This window comes from Aythya fuligula, chromosome 3, assembly GCF_009819795.1.
Source record: "Aythya fuligula isolate bAytFul2 chromosome 3, bAytFul2.pri, whole genome shotgun sequence".
Taxonomy (NCBI): domain Eukaryota; kingdom Metazoa; phylum Chordata; class Aves; order Anseriformes; family Anatidae; genus Aythya; species Aythya fuligula.
The window spans coordinates 84,648,914-84,666,814 of NC_045561.1; the positions used below are offsets into that span (position 1 = coordinate 84,648,914).

The 17,901-nt window shown below is 38.1% G+C and overlaps 1 protein-coding gene across 2 annotated transcripts in view; it reads left to right on the forward strand.

Moving 5' to 3' along the window:
• PHIP (pleckstrin homology domain interacting protein) overlaps window positions 1-17,901 on the forward strand; it is a 107,276-nt gene that overhangs the window by 53,813 nt on the left and 35,562 nt on the right. The window contains exons 16-20 of one of the 2 annotated variants that reach the window (XM_032183997.1): window positions 6,711-6,839; window positions 11,346-11,571; window positions 14,535-14,672; window positions 15,711-15,894; window positions 16,856-16,979. In XM_032183997.1, coding sequence (XP_032039888.1) covers window positions 6,711-6,839; window positions 11,346-11,571; window positions 14,535-14,672; window positions 15,711-15,894; window positions 16,856-16,979 — 801 coding nt within the window. The remainder of the gene's footprint in view (window positions 1-6,710; window positions 6,840-11,345; window positions 11,572-14,534; window positions 14,673-15,710; window positions 15,895-16,855; window positions 16,980-17,901) is intronic. The other variant, XM_032183998.1, reaches the window with a different exon arrangement.

A 17,901-nucleotide genomic window follows, 5' to 3' on the forward strand; every position in this document is an offset into this window, starting at 1 on the left:
TGTAACAAACCAAGTTACTCTTGTAGAAATGCAGGCGCAGAATCAGTAAATGTAGTGATATGTATTGAACACTAGCTGTATTTAAACAGTTAAGCTTGTCTTTGAAATTGGAAGTGTGTACTGGCACGCACCCGGTGAGACAGCTTGAAGCAGGTGGATACACTTGGAATAACTTTGCTGTGCATTCACTGTATGAAGTTATGGTTGTGAAAATATGCCTTGTCGTAGCAAGGCATTGGTTAATTTGTATATGCCAGTCAGTGTAGACAAATGCTTTATATTTAAAACATAAAAGTTCAGACGAGGCAGACGTGAAGAATTAAGGACAAGATTGCTGAAGCTGATGTCTGAGGTTTTGTTTCCACATCTGCAGCGAGCTGGTATCTAATGAATGCAGAGTTGTCTGGTACTCTTCCTGGTTCCATGCATTTCTTCCAAGTGGAAGAAATATCTTCTTCTGGAGGATATTTGGTAGTCATATCGCATGGCTCTTTCTTCAAGCTTTTACATTCTCCCCAGTCTTGCTACACACACTGTTATCTTTTCAAAATTTTCAATAGAAACCCTTTCTTAGCCTTGATCTCTGGTTGTATTGTAAATCTATTAGAAGCTGTTAGTGTAAACAGTGACTAAAATTGTCATATGCAAAACTTGTCCAAGTAAAGCACAAGCTCAAGCATCCCATAAGAATTTTGATTTATTTATTATTTATTATTTTTTTTACAGTGGAAACTGTTGAGAGTGTAATTTTGACGCTCCTTGAAGCGAAAGGAGAGGCTGCTGCACTACTTGATGCAGTGATATTTGTGATATTTTTTTCCCCTCTCTGCAGTCTCTGTACCCTTTCTTATACCTCTTGTGTTTTTACATAAATCAGTGAGAAACCTTGGGAACCACTGTGGAGGTGACAGTAGTAATGCATTTGATAATGGAGGTGTCGTTAAGCTTTTGTGAATTTGGCCAGACTCCCCAACCACCCCCAAAGATGGTTTAAGTATTTTGGTACAATTTAATCCTTATTTTGTTTAGAATTTACTGTGTTAGTGTTACAGCATCAACTGTTTGAGGTGAAAAGGGTTTCTTCCTGCAAATTGTCAATCAAGCAGAGGCTACCAAGTTGTGATTCAGATTTTCCTGCGTGCTCCTGCTTCTTCAGAGAGCTGGTTGTTGACTCTGTCCTTTGTTTTTAGTTTTGTGTGGTTACCTGAGAGATTTACAGAATCGAGGAATGGTTTGGGTTGGAAGGGACTTCCAAGGATCATCTAGTTCCAACCTCTTTTTACCAGGCAATTCCTATGCTGTGCTTCCTTATGTCTTTTTAACATGGTGTTTTTCCTACCCTGTCTTCTGAGGTCTGGTCATTATTTTGAAAATGTAGCGGACAGTTTCATCTTACAAAAGAAAGCGTGTTCTTTCACTGATCTCTGCAATGCGATTCAGTATTTTGTAACCCTGCGTTCACTTTCAGTGCAACCCGATAAGCTCTGGTGTTATCATATCAGTTACAACATTGTTTCCTTTTCACTAATTAGTAAACTTGGATTGCCTACCTAGGAGCTGTTGACAGCTAATTGATTTTTTCAGCCTACTTGAACTTTAGCCTAAATGGCATACCAAAAAACATGCAGAAGAACAACGTGGAAGATCAGATTCCATCCTGGGCAGCTCAGCAGTGTGCTCTGTAGCTTGGTTGTTTCCCCGATATAAGGCGATTCTTTTGCATTAATGTCTGCAAAGGTGTACCACTTGCTCATAGGGACAGCCTGGTGTAATCTCCAGCAGTACTGGAACTTTAAAGACCGGATATTTTGTGTGTTGTGGCCTTCATAAAGTCTGAAGAGAGGTCCTGTTTTGCTGGGTTTATATGGGACTGTATTTTTAGATCAGGTTTTGTAGTGACCGCATCTGAAATATAGAATAGCTTCAAATAAGATTTTAGCTGCAGTATTTTTGAATTGGTCAGTTGTAGTCCTACAGAAATGTTTTTGAAAATTTTGAAAGATTCTGCAGTTGAATAGTATGTAAGAGCACAGGAGGATCCTGAAGAGTAAAGCCATCATCATGGCTTATTAGTCCCAGTAAAAGCCAGTTCCGAGTTTGCAGAATGTTTATGAACAACCATTTCCTTAAGAAACAAGAAACTGTAAGTATTTTGCAGAGCTTTATATAACTTCAGGCACCCTTGGGCCAATCTCTCAGATCTTGTCATGGATACGTTCATCTGAAGACAAACGGTATTCCTGAATAGAATAGATAACGGATTGGGATGGGATGCTAGGAAGATCGAAACATTTTTCACTCTCAGTTTAATTACTTCCTATCCTGTTCCTACTGTTTGATCCTTTGTTAGAGTTCTGGAAGCAGTATAGAAGCCCTTTCAATTTTTGTTTTTTTAATCTGGCTTAATAAAAATTAAATGTTGTTTTCCAGTCATCCAATGCTGCAGCAATCTCTTCTGACTTCGTATGAAGTCTGTAGATGTTTTTTGGCTTATCACGGGAGCATGCTGTGATCAGAGATTGCTCCTTAAAGCAGAAGAGAACCTAAATATGCAAGAGACTTCAAAATAGCTGGAGACTGATTCAGTTCAAGCAGCTATTATGCACTTTCAGCAATTATAAAAGAGATTATTTGTTTTAATAATAATTAGTTGTCTTTTTTTTCTTCTATTTTTAGAAAGTTGCTCTAGCGTACCAGCGTTCTGACTGGTAGAAGCTAAATTTTAGTTTTCAAGTTTGAGTGTTGTTCGTAATTAATTTTCACATGTTAACATACATTTAAGTTGACACGCTCTCTTCCTGCTAGAGGTCTCTTTGTACATGCATTCGGAGCGGTCCTTTTTGCTAAGTGTCCGTGTTAAGAGGCTGAGCTCTCAGGTTTTCCCTGCTCATGCTGAGTGAAAACATTCTTCTGTAGCTGTTGCGGTTGGGATTTACTTCTATTGAACGTGGGAAGCAAAGATTTTTTTGTGTCGCTTTGGAAGAGCTCTTTCTTATCTTGCCTACTCGTCTAGCTGTGTGTGTGCTTTTTCTTCCTTGTCTGGATATACTTCTGGTGCGCTTTCGGATTATAGTTCTCTTTTTGTTGTCGCATTGTGTGTGATGCATTGCGATGAAATACACAGTGATCTTTCTCTCTCTGTTCCAACTAATGGCCTCAGTCTCTTCATGTGAAGGAAGAAAAAGTGTCTACTTCAGGCTAGAAAAGACTTAGTTCACTGACTTTTCTAAACACTGCTGATGACTTGTGTTGGAAGGTGTGATAGAGATGCATAGTACATAAATAGAGGTGCATAGACCCAGTTCCATTTTTATTTCTGCCAGTCAGTCCATTAAGTTATTGCTAATAGTCTTACTACATTTGTGGTCTACTGAATTTTGTCCTGTTGGCTTCTGATTGCTTCAGCTGATACCATTTGTGCTGTGTCCCACATCTGGTCTTAGCAGACGATTTGCCAATGCTCAAAAAGAGCAAAGAGCTCATCAGCAAACTCTTATTTTTTCCATTATCACTAATAGAAAGACCTGGCTTAAGGAACTTCAGTAATCACATTCTTCTATCTCTTTATATCTTCTCAAAACCAGTGACTGTTATTGTTTCCTCAGAAAGCCTGCCTACTGTGCAGTTCTCCTACTAGACACGGTCTGTGCCACTTGAACACAAAGTTTTCAGTGCCTTGTGATGGCTGTGAAATCTAGCTAGGTTGAATGAATTGTATTTTCTTGCTATAAAAAAATCAGTTAATTTACTGAAGGAGTTCTGCTGAGTTTGGCTGCTACTCCTTGATTCATTCTGCATTTTACTTCCTCCCACTGCTACCCCACGTGCTGTTTCCTACTCTCCTTAAAAACTAGTTTTTAAGTTTTTCATACCACCTACTGATAACAACTCAAAAAGGCTTGTTATTGCTCCAGTCTCTCTCTCTCTGTAGATAATACTTTTCTGTTTTCATACGGCAAATTATTTTCAAGGATCTAAAATATTGTTTTGTATAGTAGTTTCACAACTCTGTTCTCCTTGGTTCAGGAACTTCAAATCCCTCAAAACTGAGAGGAAAAGAAGAGCTACCCTTTTTCTTTCCCTTAATCAACATTCCTCTCTTTGTGACTTTAGTCCTTATTGTATAGCATCACGAGTTCTTTCCTGCTTGTGGCTGAGGAGTCCATGCTACCAGCTTTGCTAACAGCAGTGTCTTAACACGCTCACTTTTGGGCAGTCCTTACTTCGTAGGGACAGCTCTGAATTAACTTTTTATTTTTGTTGTTGTTATGATGGTCAGCCTCTTCTCTTTAGCACTGATTTCCTCTCATTCAGCAGCGAAAGGTTCCAAACAGAATAAACAGTTCATCTTCTTCAGGATGTAGTCTTCAGAGAGTTCTTGCATTTTTGATTTAAAAGGGATAGGATGGGGAAAGCTTCGTTTTTGCTCAAGACCCTCATCTAGCTTGCCAAAGTTAGAGTTTCATTGATTTATTTCAACTTCCCCTTTTGCAAGTTAACGTTTAATTTCTGTTCCAAATGACCAGCTCCTGTGTTATTATTGAAGAAATTCCTTTGTGAAAATTCCTTAATTTCACATCACTTGTTAATCCAAATTATTTTTGTTTTTAAAAACATCTGCTGGATATCACACTCCGGCAGTCTTTGCCCTTTAATTTTAATAGCAATTATGTCTTGGAAGCTTATTTCTAACAGTGATTTTTGTTATAATAGTACCAAGGGTCTTTATTTCAAAGCAGTTATACGCCAGCCTTGAGGGACTGTACTAAAAGATTTGTCCTTTCCAAAAGCATGTTTTACACCAGATTCTGGCCATATCTAGAGTAAAATTATTTACACTGTACTAATTACTGAATAGTAGATCACTCTGTTTTCCTTTACATCAGAAATAAATGTCATCCAACACTTCAGTCTGACGTCTAGGAGTTTCTTAAAAAATGGTCTATCTGAGACATTTCTTGCGGGGAAGGATTAAAAAGATCTGTCATCTTTTTCTTCTATTTTTAATTTTTCCCTTCACCGTGGTTAGCAAATAGTTCTTCACGTGGCATGACTTGTTTTCCTTGTAAAGCAAGTCTTCACATTGCAGGCTCGGAGGGGACCCTGAAATTCTGTTTATGAAGAACTTTAATGTTAGGAAGCTCGATGCTTTTATGTTTCTTTTGGTGGGGGAAGGGAAGGGTATTGGAAATCTCTATGTAAATGCTCCTTTTCCAGGTTTTTACTGTACATCTGTAAAGCTTAGTCTTGGGCTGAAGTTCCTTCCCCTTTGCACCTGCCTCCCTACACCGTCTCCCTTTAATAAGATGAGCTTTCTGCACTCAAAACACACCACAGAGTTGTAGCTTTGCCTTGGTTGTTGTAGCATGCTTAGCCTAAATAAATTCTGCATTCTTAGCTGTTGTGATGTTACCAGAGCTCCGAGTGAGTGACGCTTTTACTTCCCATCTTTTCCTGTAGGGTGTTTCAATTACGAATCCATTCCTTCTGGAGTAATGGGCAAAAGAGAACATAAAACTCGGAATGGTTTATGTTCCTTTTTCCCTAATCCAGAAACCTTTATGGAGGATACCTGCAGTGGGAACGACCTCTGTCCCGTAATGGAAAGCAGTGCTAGGAGGTGTAGCAGCCTTTACCAGCGGGGGTGCGTGCAGGGGTGTGGGTGTGGATGTGCTCTAAGACCGGGGGCAAAAGGCTTGGACTTCTTGCCTTAGTCTCAGGCTGTAAGATAGCGAGGACAGTACCTGCCTCGGGGGATTTTTGAGGCTTTAGTTCAGGAACTTTTGGATGATGGCCTCTGGAAGGTGCTGCAGAAGTGCACAGTGCTACCGCGTGCGGGCTGAACACCGTCATTTTTTCCGGCAGTATACGGGCCTGCCACGGTTAGGGAAAGCTTTTTTATTATTATTTTTTTATTTTTCTTTTTGGTTCTGCTTTAAAGAAAATGCAAAAGTGCTTTACTGGGGAGAATAGAAAGGGGCTTTCTGAAGAGGTGCTGGAGACGTGAAAATTCAGAGTGGTGATTGGTCACCTCTGCTTGATTGACAGGTTGCAGGGAAAAACAAAAACCCCTTTGTTCTGGCTTAATGGAACTGGAAAACAGAAAATGAGTATCAGGTAAAAATTCCTTTTTTAAAATCTTTGCAGTTCTCCTATGAAAAGCGGAGTTTTTACACAAATCCAAACCTCCCCCCACTCCAATAAATTAGGGGTAGGAACTCCAGGCACAGGCAGCTGCTAAGTTGTGTAATGTGGGTTGTCTATGTCAGCGCGTTTTGTAGGGGGCAGGTGTCCTGAAACACCACGACAGCCAACCTTAACGGGCTAGCTTAGCAGAAAGGCAGAGGATTGAAAGGGTGTAGCGACTAAAGCCCTGAACTGGACCCAGCTCTCTGGTTAGGTTTATTAGCAGGACATTCAAGGGGAAGCTTTTATTTTCACTTCCTATACTGTGCCTGCTTTGTGGATAAAGTCTGTCAGTTTCTACTACTATCAATTTGGCATCTTTCATGAGCATTATTACAAAATTCAATGAAAAGCGAATAGTTTAAAAAAAAAGTAAACTATGTTTTAAAGTAACTTCCATCTAGCACTATCCTGTCTTGCAGATTTTATATAAAGTTCAACATCAGCACAACAGTTTTGAGAATCGTAAATGACAACAATTTATTTCTGATAACTTAATTATTTTGTATATTGATGTATTTCAGATTGAAGGACAAGGACACGGTGCAGTTTTTGACTGCAAGTGCTCTCCTGATGGACAGCATTTTGCATGTACCGATTCTCACGGTCACCTTCTGATTTTTGGCTTTGGTTCCAGTAGCAAATATGACAAGGTACAGTACAAGATATCAAAATGTTTGTCTGTTTTGAATGCATTTGTGCCATCTCTCCTTTAGTGCTTTAAAAGCCTGTATCTCAACACATTTTTCAGCCATGAATATGGGATGTTTCAAATTCCTATTGTTGGCACTGAGTTTGCTTTCACTCTCTCTTGTTTTAAGCTACAGAAACATGCTATTTTGCACGGGAAATTAAAAAATAAAATAAAAATCATGCAGTCACTGTCTCCTCTCTTAAGTGAGATGAGGTGGTTGCAAATGTCTGCTAATGGGTCCACCTGGATAATGAGTAAACAGCACTGGAACTCAAAATAGTTAAATATTTTGCTTTAAACAATATACTGGTTCCTAACTAAGACAGAAAATGGAGGGAAGTGCAATAAGACTAATTGCTGATTGCTCTACTTAAACGCTGCATAGCCTGAGTGGCAGTTATTTACAGTACCTGCACTGTATGTTCTAGTTAAAAATGTTATGTCTGCTAATGTATTTCTGCGGTCATGGATGCTGTGGTGCTTGCACAGCAGTGTTCTGCTGTTGCTGTGTAGTTAAAATATTACATCTTATTCTTATGTCGTATTCAACGTGGTCTATTCTGAATGTGGGTGTCTTGTCACAGACTGTCATGATGGTAAAGATTTGTAGTGTTTGGGTTTGGTTTGTTTTTTTCCACCCTGTTGATGAGCATGCTCTTCGAACTGTACCAGTTACACAGTTTGCAGTGCTTACAAGGTCCTGACTTCTTTTACCACCCAGGAAAGAGGTGATGTGTCTCTCCTCGCCTTCTAAGACTTACGCAGACATACCTGCTCTAGGATTTTCATATCTGCATTTTCCTATCTGGTACTTGAAGGTTGTTGATGAAGTGCTGGCTTCTGGATCTTGCCTCCTCCTGCTTGTGGATCTTTTGACTCAGACGGGCCTTGAAATCACTATGGCAAAAATCAGTGCAGAGGGGCCTGAAGGAGGGAGAGCAAAAGCAGTTTTAATCTTCGTCATGTAAACCGCTGCATTTCTTTCTGTAGTGTTCCAGCTCTTGTTTTGATGCCAATTACAGCAGCATTTTATACTAGGATTTTTTTTTTTGTCATATTTCTCAACTATAACTTGAAGTACTTGGCTGCTGTTGCTATCCCTCAGCTATTACTACAGTTAATCCACCTGAGTGTTTTCCCTTTCATTCCAAAGACAATGAACAGGAGCAAAGATACCACAAGCAAGGAAAAACGGTGCTATTAGATCACTTTCAAGGTCCTTCCATCTTTCAGTGCTCTTACTCTTCTAAGCTTTAAAACCTGTTGTGATAGAAAACGTTTTCTCACTATATCCATGGATTGTTTGAGGTTTCTTTTTCTCTCCAATCATTTGTTTCTTTTTCTCATTTTGGAAGTGCATAGTCCTCTGCAACTCATAAATGCTGGAAATTGAAACTAAGAGCCAGTTTATCTTTGCTCTGATGGACCAGGATTCTTCTTTATGTAGCCATCTGAAAACTTTCCTTGGGAGGGATTAGACTTGTTTGAAGAAAACCAGTTGCTTTTCACTTCTTGAACACAACAGACCCTTTGTTCTCTTGGGATTTTATCTGCACTCTTTAGGAAAAAAAAAAAAAAAGAAAGAAAGAAAGGAAAAAAAAAAAGGATTATTTTTTTCAGTTATTGGATGATTTACAATGATTTTCTCCAGTTACTACTGTACCAATCCTGTTTTGACCATAGAAAGAAATAGGAACAAACAGGATTTACCTCTCGGTCTTAAATCTCAGCTTAGAAGCTAGAGACCTCTTCCTTGTCTGATTCCATCTCGTCTTTCATTTTTGTCTGACCTGCCTGGTAGAAAAGGTAACTACAGGTGGGTAGGTGCTGGAGATTTGTTACTCTATTTTCTGATGTCCCACCCTCAGCTCCTCGTTCATTTGTTTCCAGACAACTTGGAAGAATACACTCTGGTAGGATGTGCGTTTTTTTGGCTTTAAAGTGGTTTCCATGCATCTTGGGGAATGATGTTTACAAGAGAAAGGAGTACAGTAACCAATCCTGTACTCTTGCATTTGTGAAATGTGCTCAGACCAATGATTCTAGTTGAGATGACATTAGTTTGGTGAGAGAGCAGGCTCTTGTTTTTCCCCATAAACATTTTTTCATGTTGGGTTCAAATCGTATCTGGCTTATAGTTGATAGGAACCTCTGTTGAGGCTTCTCCTTCCCTTTTTTCCCCCCTCTTCTTGTATGATCTTGGCTGTGATGTTGTTGAGGTGATGGTGTTTTGTTTTGTGTTTTTTTGTTGTTGTTGTTGTTTTTTTTCCTCTTTTTTGATGGTACATGTTTTTGTGGAGTAATTCTTTGTGAGTCAGAAAAGGACTATGCTTGTTGTTTGCTTTGAGCTCCTGCAGTATTTGACCCAATTAAGGGAACTGTATGTGAGCCAGTCTTAACTGAGATTTCTGGCTGGGTGAAGATCATCAGGCATAAGTTGAGCTCACTGTCAGCAGGTCACATGCACTTCAGAAGTCTGTGTGTAGATGGAAACTTGTCCAAAAAATGCATAACTGACCTAAAGATACGGACCTTTATGTTGATTTTAAATATTACATTCGACTGCATCTCTGAGCCTTCTAAGGCTTTAGTACCTGTAGGCTACACAAACCACAGTTCCCCTGCTCCTGTGTGGTGCATTGGTGCAGTAGCGGGGAAAATCTCTTTGCATTTGTGTAGGTGTGCTTACACATTCGTGTAGGTGGTTTATCTTCATTTTGTTGTGGATTTGGTCTCTGATAGTATATCAAGAAACACAGTTGTTTGTTAGTACTTCTAATTGTCTGCTTAACGTGTGAGCAACTGAATATAGGTATTTAAGATTCTCTAAATCATGTAATTCTTCCGATTTTTCTGTGGACCTGGAGTAGCCTGAGGATGAGTTCATTCCTGAGATTCCAGCAGGGACCTTGTGGAGTTCTACCTGACATTTGGTCTGAGCCTGGGTTCTCCATGAAATGCCATTCTTATCTCACGGAATAAAAAAATTATTGTTTATTCTCTTTGTTAACCGAGAATCTGGCAGCAGTACTTCTTCCACTCAGGGCTTCCCATTGCAGTAAGACGTCGCTTTGTGCACATGCACTTTGTAAGGGTAACCCTGAAGTAAATTTTTTGCTACTGCATCTTTCCATGCATCTTCCCAATTCTCCTCCTGGTGGAACTTTTTTTGAATTTGTGTGGTGTCCAGATCCAAAGATTCTTACGACTTTATTTATTTTAATTCACATCATGTCAGTGCATGTAGGCACCTTCTGATTTTGTAACTGACATGTTTGTGGACGTCATTCTTCCCTGGTCTTCTCACATCCTGGACAAGCAGACGTAATGTCATTGAGAGTCCAGACCTCTGAGCATGATTTAAATGTTATAACCTCTGCCAGACTGATTTCCACATATCAAGTTACAGGAAATTGTGTTACGAATTGGTTGTGATAGAGCAGACCAGCTTCAGACAAGGCAGGATGTTCGGCTAGAACTGAGGCATTCTTCTGACTGTGCTAAAATACCTGTCTCTTAACATCAAAGACAAGATTTTCTTTTTTTTGGACATCTCTGTGCCTTGGGTTGTTTGTTCAATTGTGTTTATTCTGCACTGGAAATCTAATTTTGAGCGAATGATGATTTCATGGCTTTATTTTTACTTGTTTAAAGTTAAACTGAGTATATGAGCTGCCAAGGGGTTTTGCTTGCCAGTAAGTAGCGTTGGGATGTGTAGTACATGTTGCAGTTTGTCTTCTGTTCTCTTTCTCTTTTCTCCTTGTGGTTCAGTCTTTCTGATTGCACAATGTTGAGATGTGTGTGCCAGCAAGGGATAGTGCCATAGGTCTTTTTACACGCAGTTTGGACAAAAGAATTCCTCAGTCTGTCAATGGAAAGCCACCTAGAATGAATTGCAAGCAGGTGGACTGAAATTAAATAATTTTGAGCTTGAAGAAATCAACTTTAGTTCAGTTTTATTTTTTCTATGGGGACTTTTTCACATATCTAGCTTTATAATAAGAATATACATGTTTGGCTTCTGGTGTTAGAATATTTGGCAGTCACGCAATGTGATAAATATTTCCCTTTTTCTCTTCTTCCTACACCGTAGCTCATAAGTCTGTGACGCATTTTTCATTATCAGATGTATATGCATCAATATGGGTAACCTATTTAATACATCCATGCTATGTTCTGCCAAATGTCTACAAGTAGTTATATATGGCTCCCTTCCTCTGCTCTTTAAATGCTCCCTACCCTCAAACCTGGGGGTTATTCTCCTTGTGAGAATATAGAAAGTGCATACTGGGGGAAAAAAAAGTAATTAACTTTTCCCCTTGAAAGTGAGATGAACAGATCAGTTTGTAACCTTGTTTATGCAAAAGTGACCATCAATAACATTGTTAAAAATACTTTTGGCAGTTATCTTCTGTGTGTTTTTTAATAGGTTCTTAAAAAAATTACAAAATGACTTTGTTTACAGATAGCAGATCAGATGTTCTTTCATAGTGATTATCGGCCCCTTATCCGCGACGCCAACAACTTCGTCCTGGATGAACAGACACAGCAGGCTCCACACCTTATGCCTCCCCCATTTTTGGTTGATGTGGACGGCAACCCTCATCCTGCAAGGTATCAAAGGCTAGTTCCAGGTCGTGAGAACTGCAGGGAGGAGCAACTTATTCCTCAGATGGGAGTGACATCTTCAGGTATGGAAAACTTCAGTTCGGTACACCGTAGCCTATGCAGTTGCCTACAGGTGCTCTGCATTCTCCCTCTCCCTCTGTTCTTTTTCTTCATTATTGGGACTAGTCATTCACATAACATTGACAAGCTTGACACTGATTGCTTGTGATAGACTATTTTACTTACAGCATTGTCATCCACCAAGTCAGTCCTAGCTGATGCTACAACATAAGTTAGCTCGGAGCTTATTTCATTATTGAAGCAGTAGATGAGGTTGAGTGAGCTTTCGATTGATCTCTTTGGGTAAGACTTCCTACTTCAAAAAGTCTGGGAAATAGACTGATCTTCCACAGATCAGTTGGATTATACCTACAATATACCTACAAGAAGAGAAAAACAAGAGGACACCTGAAACATGCAAAATTTTCTTCCTCTGTAGACGAAACCAATCATTCAACATAAGCTTTGGTTTGGTTTGAGAGCTCTCAAGGCTTGATGAGAATGCAAAATCTAGGACATTCCTCTGAAGTCATATTCTCCATGTGTACTATGTGTGAGGAACATGCATACTATGGGCCAGTGGCTATTAGAAACTGCTTAAATACGGCCCACGTGAGTGGAGATATAAAAAACAATGCCTACTTATCACGTGTTACTAGTTCAATATTAGTATGAATGAGCAAACAGCGACTGGTGACAGTAGCTGTAAATATTTTCAAGATAAGCATTGTTTAATATTTGGATATCCTTGAAAACACTGGAAAGCTTTGTGCACCTGTAAATAGTGGCTTATGTATACTGAAATCTGTGGTATGTCAGATGTTCCAGGAAAGTTAACTGTCAGTGTTGTTCCCAGAAGAGATATTTGTCCTCATTAGTAGACCTGAGGATGACAAGTCACTGAATATTTACTTACATAATCAATATTAAGGAGCATTTCAACATGTCCTCCAAAGTTACAGAAAGAAAGGCTACCTGAGAAGCATTTGTAAGAAGGAAAAAAGCCTTTCTGGTGAACATATGCCATGTTTTCTCTCCTAACTTCTTAGCTAGTGCCTGAAGCAAAATTAGAGTTCCAAGAAATGATTTTACCTTATTGCTACAGTTGCAGCGTGGAGTCATGACATTCTTCATTCTTCAGTCCTCCAAATTTGAAAACGTTCTGGACCTGTTCTCCAATATAATATCTTGAAACAAGTCAGACCATGTACCCAGACCCAACAGTATTAAATTTAATGGTGACACGTGAATGCCAGATGATGTCCACAGCATTTTGTTTAAAAGCAGGAAGCCATCATCAGGGCTGACAGAGAGACGGAGAGACAGAGGGTGTTTGTCTACATCTTTACAGTTTAGCAACAGTATTTGCAGTCCTACACAGAGCTAAACTGTACTGATGTATTTTGTATATTTCCCTCCACTAAGGAAGCTTCTTGCTTTCTGAAACTTTATTTTGGAATTTGATGGATCTCACTATGAACACTGGCAATTTATGTCTTGTCAAGAAGTTATCTGTAGGGGCCTAGAACAGTAGGGGGAATTCAGATAATCTTGCTTGATTTACTCCTTAGATGTCACCTGAAGCTCTTTTAAACCAAATTTATTGGAAAAAATCAAAGTTTACACCAATGTTTTTACTATTTGATTTGATTTTTTTATACAGTTATTTGTGGAGGCAACATTTCAGAAGCTAGATACTTAAAAACATGCCTTTTGTTTAGGTAATTGTTTCTTTATGATCATTCTTGAGTTATTTGTAGTATTTCCCATTATTTTCATGAGACAATATGTCTGCTCATAAGATCACCAAATAAATCTGATTGCCTTACTATACAAGTCAGAAAACATCCAGCTGTGGTTATGCCAGAGCTCATTCATTGATTTCAAGGTTCTGCTGCTTAGGGCAGTTGACTTCAACTAAATTAACTTTTGAAACTCTGGGAGCACTATCTTAAATGTTTATGTTCTTTGTGCATAACATCATCTTTTAAGAAATGGCTGCTTCCTTCTAGCCATAATCAAAGGTGTTTGTTTCATAGCACAATTGCTGTAATATGTTGCTCTTGATCTTACCAAGTTTTTACTATATCTCTTTGGAATGATGCTGGGAAAATTATTTCTGTAGCACGTTTCTTTGAACATTATCATCCATCATTACAAAGTTTTTGGAAGTTCTGCTTCTATCGACAAGAGTTTCCTTCTGCTCCACCCCACCATATATTTTGTAATAAGGTATCTGACTTTCTTTTCAAATCAGTACTGTAACCCTTGCCTTTTTCTCCCATAAGTCAAATTTTTGTGAGTAAAAGAAGAGGTTTTGCATTGCTTATGCTTACATGCTATCTTTTTAGTTTGCTGCACAGAAACAGTATTGTCAACTTGTAATCCCTTCTTTTAGAACTATTTCCAGTATTTTACTCGAGAGACTTGCCCTAAGGAGGTTTCCTGGATTGTTCTATGTACCAAAGAAAATCCTTGTTACTTACCTGTGTCATCATTCTGTCCCCGTGGAACTCAGTCAAGCGTTCTGACTGCTTGCAGTTCTCTAGTTTAGATAATACTGTTCCAGTTCAGTTCGACCTTCTTGATGAAGTTCTTTCATGTAAATTTTTACTGAAGTATTTTATGGTGCACTTGAGGTAGGCAAAGAACACGTTTGGACAATTTACATTGACTGAGTTGACAACAGTTGTATTAAGCTTCTGGATCTTGTTCGCACGTGCTCAAATTTTAAGCCTTTATCAGCAGTTGTGTGTGATCACCTTCACCCTGCTCCAGGAAACTTAACACTCTTGATATCAAGAAAACTTGTCCTGTTTTATAAACCAGAACAAACACACAAAAAAGATGTTTAAAATATGCTTTAGCCAGTACTTGAGCGTGTGATTATATATTCTACTTGCAAATTGGCAAGCAAAAATAAGTGAGCAGTTTGTGATAGAAAGTTCTTCAACATTTTCGTGTTATTGTGCATTTTATTTTACAGGATTGAATCAAGTTCTTAGTCAACAAGCAAATCAAGAAGTTAGTCCGTTGGATAGCATGATTCAAAGACTTCAGCAAGAGCAGGATCAGAGACGTTCTGGGGAGGCAGGAACTAGTAGTACCAGCCGGATAAGCAGAGGTAAATTACGTAAGGAGAGGGTGTTCTGTTTTTTCAATAGAACCAGCTGACAATTGGAAAATGTAAATCATATATTACTGTGCATGACTTTGTTCAACTACTAGAAAATAGGTAGAGGATGACAGAAAATCATTCAGCTTTCCCATCTATTATTTTTTCTTCTGTAAAATCTCGGAATTATTAACATTACAAATTTATCTTCCTATTGTATGCTTGCTCAAGGAACTTGTAGTAACTGTGTTCCCTTAGAATTAACCGCTCTGCTGCTTAATCTGGAGTTGGCCATCTGTTGGAGGGAAACCTGAATTGTCTCAAATAAGAAAATAGGGAGGAAAAGGGAAAGATCGACATGTTTCTCAGTACAGCTATTCCATGTTTTCGTGTCTTGCAGTAGATTACAGGGTAGTCTCCAATGCTTTCAAAAAATAAAAGCATGGTTGGCAATACATACAAGTAAAAAAGAATAATGTGTGTGTGAAAAGTGTGGAAAAATGCCGAAATCTTTGCTATAATTGTAGATGTTTGAAGGAACTTGGATGTTTTGCTGTTGTGGCTGGTTGGTTGGTTGCTTGTTTCTAATACTTCTCAATGTTGTGGCTTTGGTTTTTTTTTGAAGATAGAAGATAGTTTGAGGAGTATGTGAATAGAGTGAGATAGCCCACAGTTCTATAAAAAGGGTCCAGAGTGCATGAGCACCGGTCAGCTTTTTGTAAATGTTTTCAAAAGAATTTTTAAACAGCAGTGAACCAATGACATATTTGCTTCACTTGAGTGTTGATGCATCTGCTCCTTTTATCTGTCTCTATATATTTGTAATATATATATTTTTTTTAATGGAGTACTGCAGCCCTATACATATTTCAATGTGCACATTTTGGAAGTTACAGGAAATGCTGAAATAGTTAATTTAATATTTGCCTTCTTTTGAACTAATATGTTAAGTTAAATACTTAATTCTTTTTTCTTTTGAGTTTTTCTTTTTAATTGTTGCCCATAAAATTTCCATTTGAGTACAGCTATCACTTCTTGACATTTTAGGATCTGTAAGTTCTACCTCTGAAGTTCATTCACCCCCAAATATAGGATTAAGACGTAGTGGACAAATTGAAGGTGTGCGTCAGATGCACAGTAATGCACCAAGAAGTGAAATAGCCACTGAGCGGGACCTTGTCGCTTGGAGTCGAAGGGTTGTAGTGCCTGAACTATCTTCTGGTGTGGCCAGGTAAACATAGGCCCAGTTTGCAGTGAATTTTATTTTGGTGAATTTTGTTAAATTGAATGGTTTTGAAAGTCACATTGTCACAGCATTATTTGTGTGGTATTTACCTGTTCTCTGGTCTCATAATTCTTATAAAACCTGTTTGCATGTCACTTGTAAAACCTTCGATTTACACAAGTCATGTGAATAAAAAATAACCATTTAATAAATGACAGAATAATTTAACTTGTATATGCAGTGAAATCTAATTGCCTAAATGTTTTTGGACTTGTGACATAAGATTATGGTATGTTTTAACTGCATGTGTTCCTGACATTTTAAACTGGAACACTGACACACGGCGTTAAGTGCCAGAGATGAATTTTGGTTTTTCAAACCTGAAATAACCTTATTTTGTTCAGTAACATTGGCTTGTGATGAGTACTTATATCAATAAGTCAAAAAAACCCTACTGGTTATACTCAGACTGCTCTAGCTTTTTGAAACAAGATTGGAATTCTTAGATAACCAAGGGTTTTTGTGAACGCTTAAAATTTTGGAAATCTTTTTAAGAGAGGACAATTACTGTCCTAAGACACAGTGCTGGTGTATAAACATGCAGATTTTCTTTATATTTAGAAATTAGTATCTTGTACATCAACAGGAAAGAGTACTTTTCAATTATATGTTTTAGATACTCTGTGAATATTTCTCAAGAAAATTGCTTTCGAATTTAGAGTCATGGCTTTGGGAATAGTTAAGTCAGACGTCCTTCGAACAGAACACAACCATGTATTCAATCCTTGCCACTTGAAATCTTTCTTTGTTCAGAAAGGGTATTTGAAGCCAAATTCTGTCTCTAAAGAAAGAAACTACTGTTCAAAGCACGTCATAACTATTGAACATTTATTCTGTGATTTGGAAGAGATTCTGTCAGTGCTAGTGTTTTTGCTTTAAAGTTAACATCTTAATTTTCTATTTTCAGTAGGCAGGAAGAATGGAGAACAGCAAAGGGAGAAGAAGAAGTAAGGGTGTATCGATCAGAAGAGAAAAGAAAACATGTAATGAGTCACATTCAGAGAGAGAACAAAATACCTACTTTCCCTAAGGTAAATAGTCACTTGTACTGTATCACAGTAAGAAGCATAAAAATAAATTGCATTTCTTAGGCCACATGAATTTATATTACTCTTCTCAGTTTTAAATTTGAAAAACGGATATAGGAATTTGTTTACCTCTCCAGATTGAGGACACATGCTTATACTGATGTTTCACTATGTTCTAAATAAATTGGGATTGCTCTTAGAAGCCCCTGAAGTGGGGGCCCTGTAAATCTAGCTTTGGGAATATGTTTTGCTGTAGGCTGGCTGTCACTGTTGATCACTATATCCTAATGCTGTTGTCTACTGTTCGACATACTGTTCTGTGGAAAGGTTCAGTTAAAACTTAAGTTGTAGTTCTTTAATTTGTTTAAATACTTTTTGCATTACAAATAAAGATGTAGGTATTTTCTCTCGTGGTACCCTAATAATCATAATGCAAACTTTTATGGGATTTTCTATGTCATGTTTTTTGCTGGATCTGGAGTGCGTTTTTCAGAAAAGAGGAAAACAGGATAGATGAAATAGATAGAAGGGAATGCATTGTACTAAAAATGAAGCTGTCATCATAACTGACTTGATGTTTTCATATAACCTATGAAAAAATAATCTTACAACATTATACTGGTAAGAAAATATGAAGGATGTATATTCCATATTTACAAAAATCTTTTTATGTCTTGTTTATTAAAACATTTTTTTTTATCTATGCATCACATGCATATCTGTGCATTTCTAGCCAAACAACAAGCCAGATTGTGTAATTTAAGAAGTAAATGTTAAACAACTTGAAAGGAGAACAACCCGTGCTTTGTCTTTTGTAGTACACTTACTCAAGATGAGACTTTTCAACCCTTAATTAGAACCTGAGTAAAATTTGTGCCTCCAAGAATGCCTGCATGTTGTCTATTGAAAAGTAAAAATGACGGGG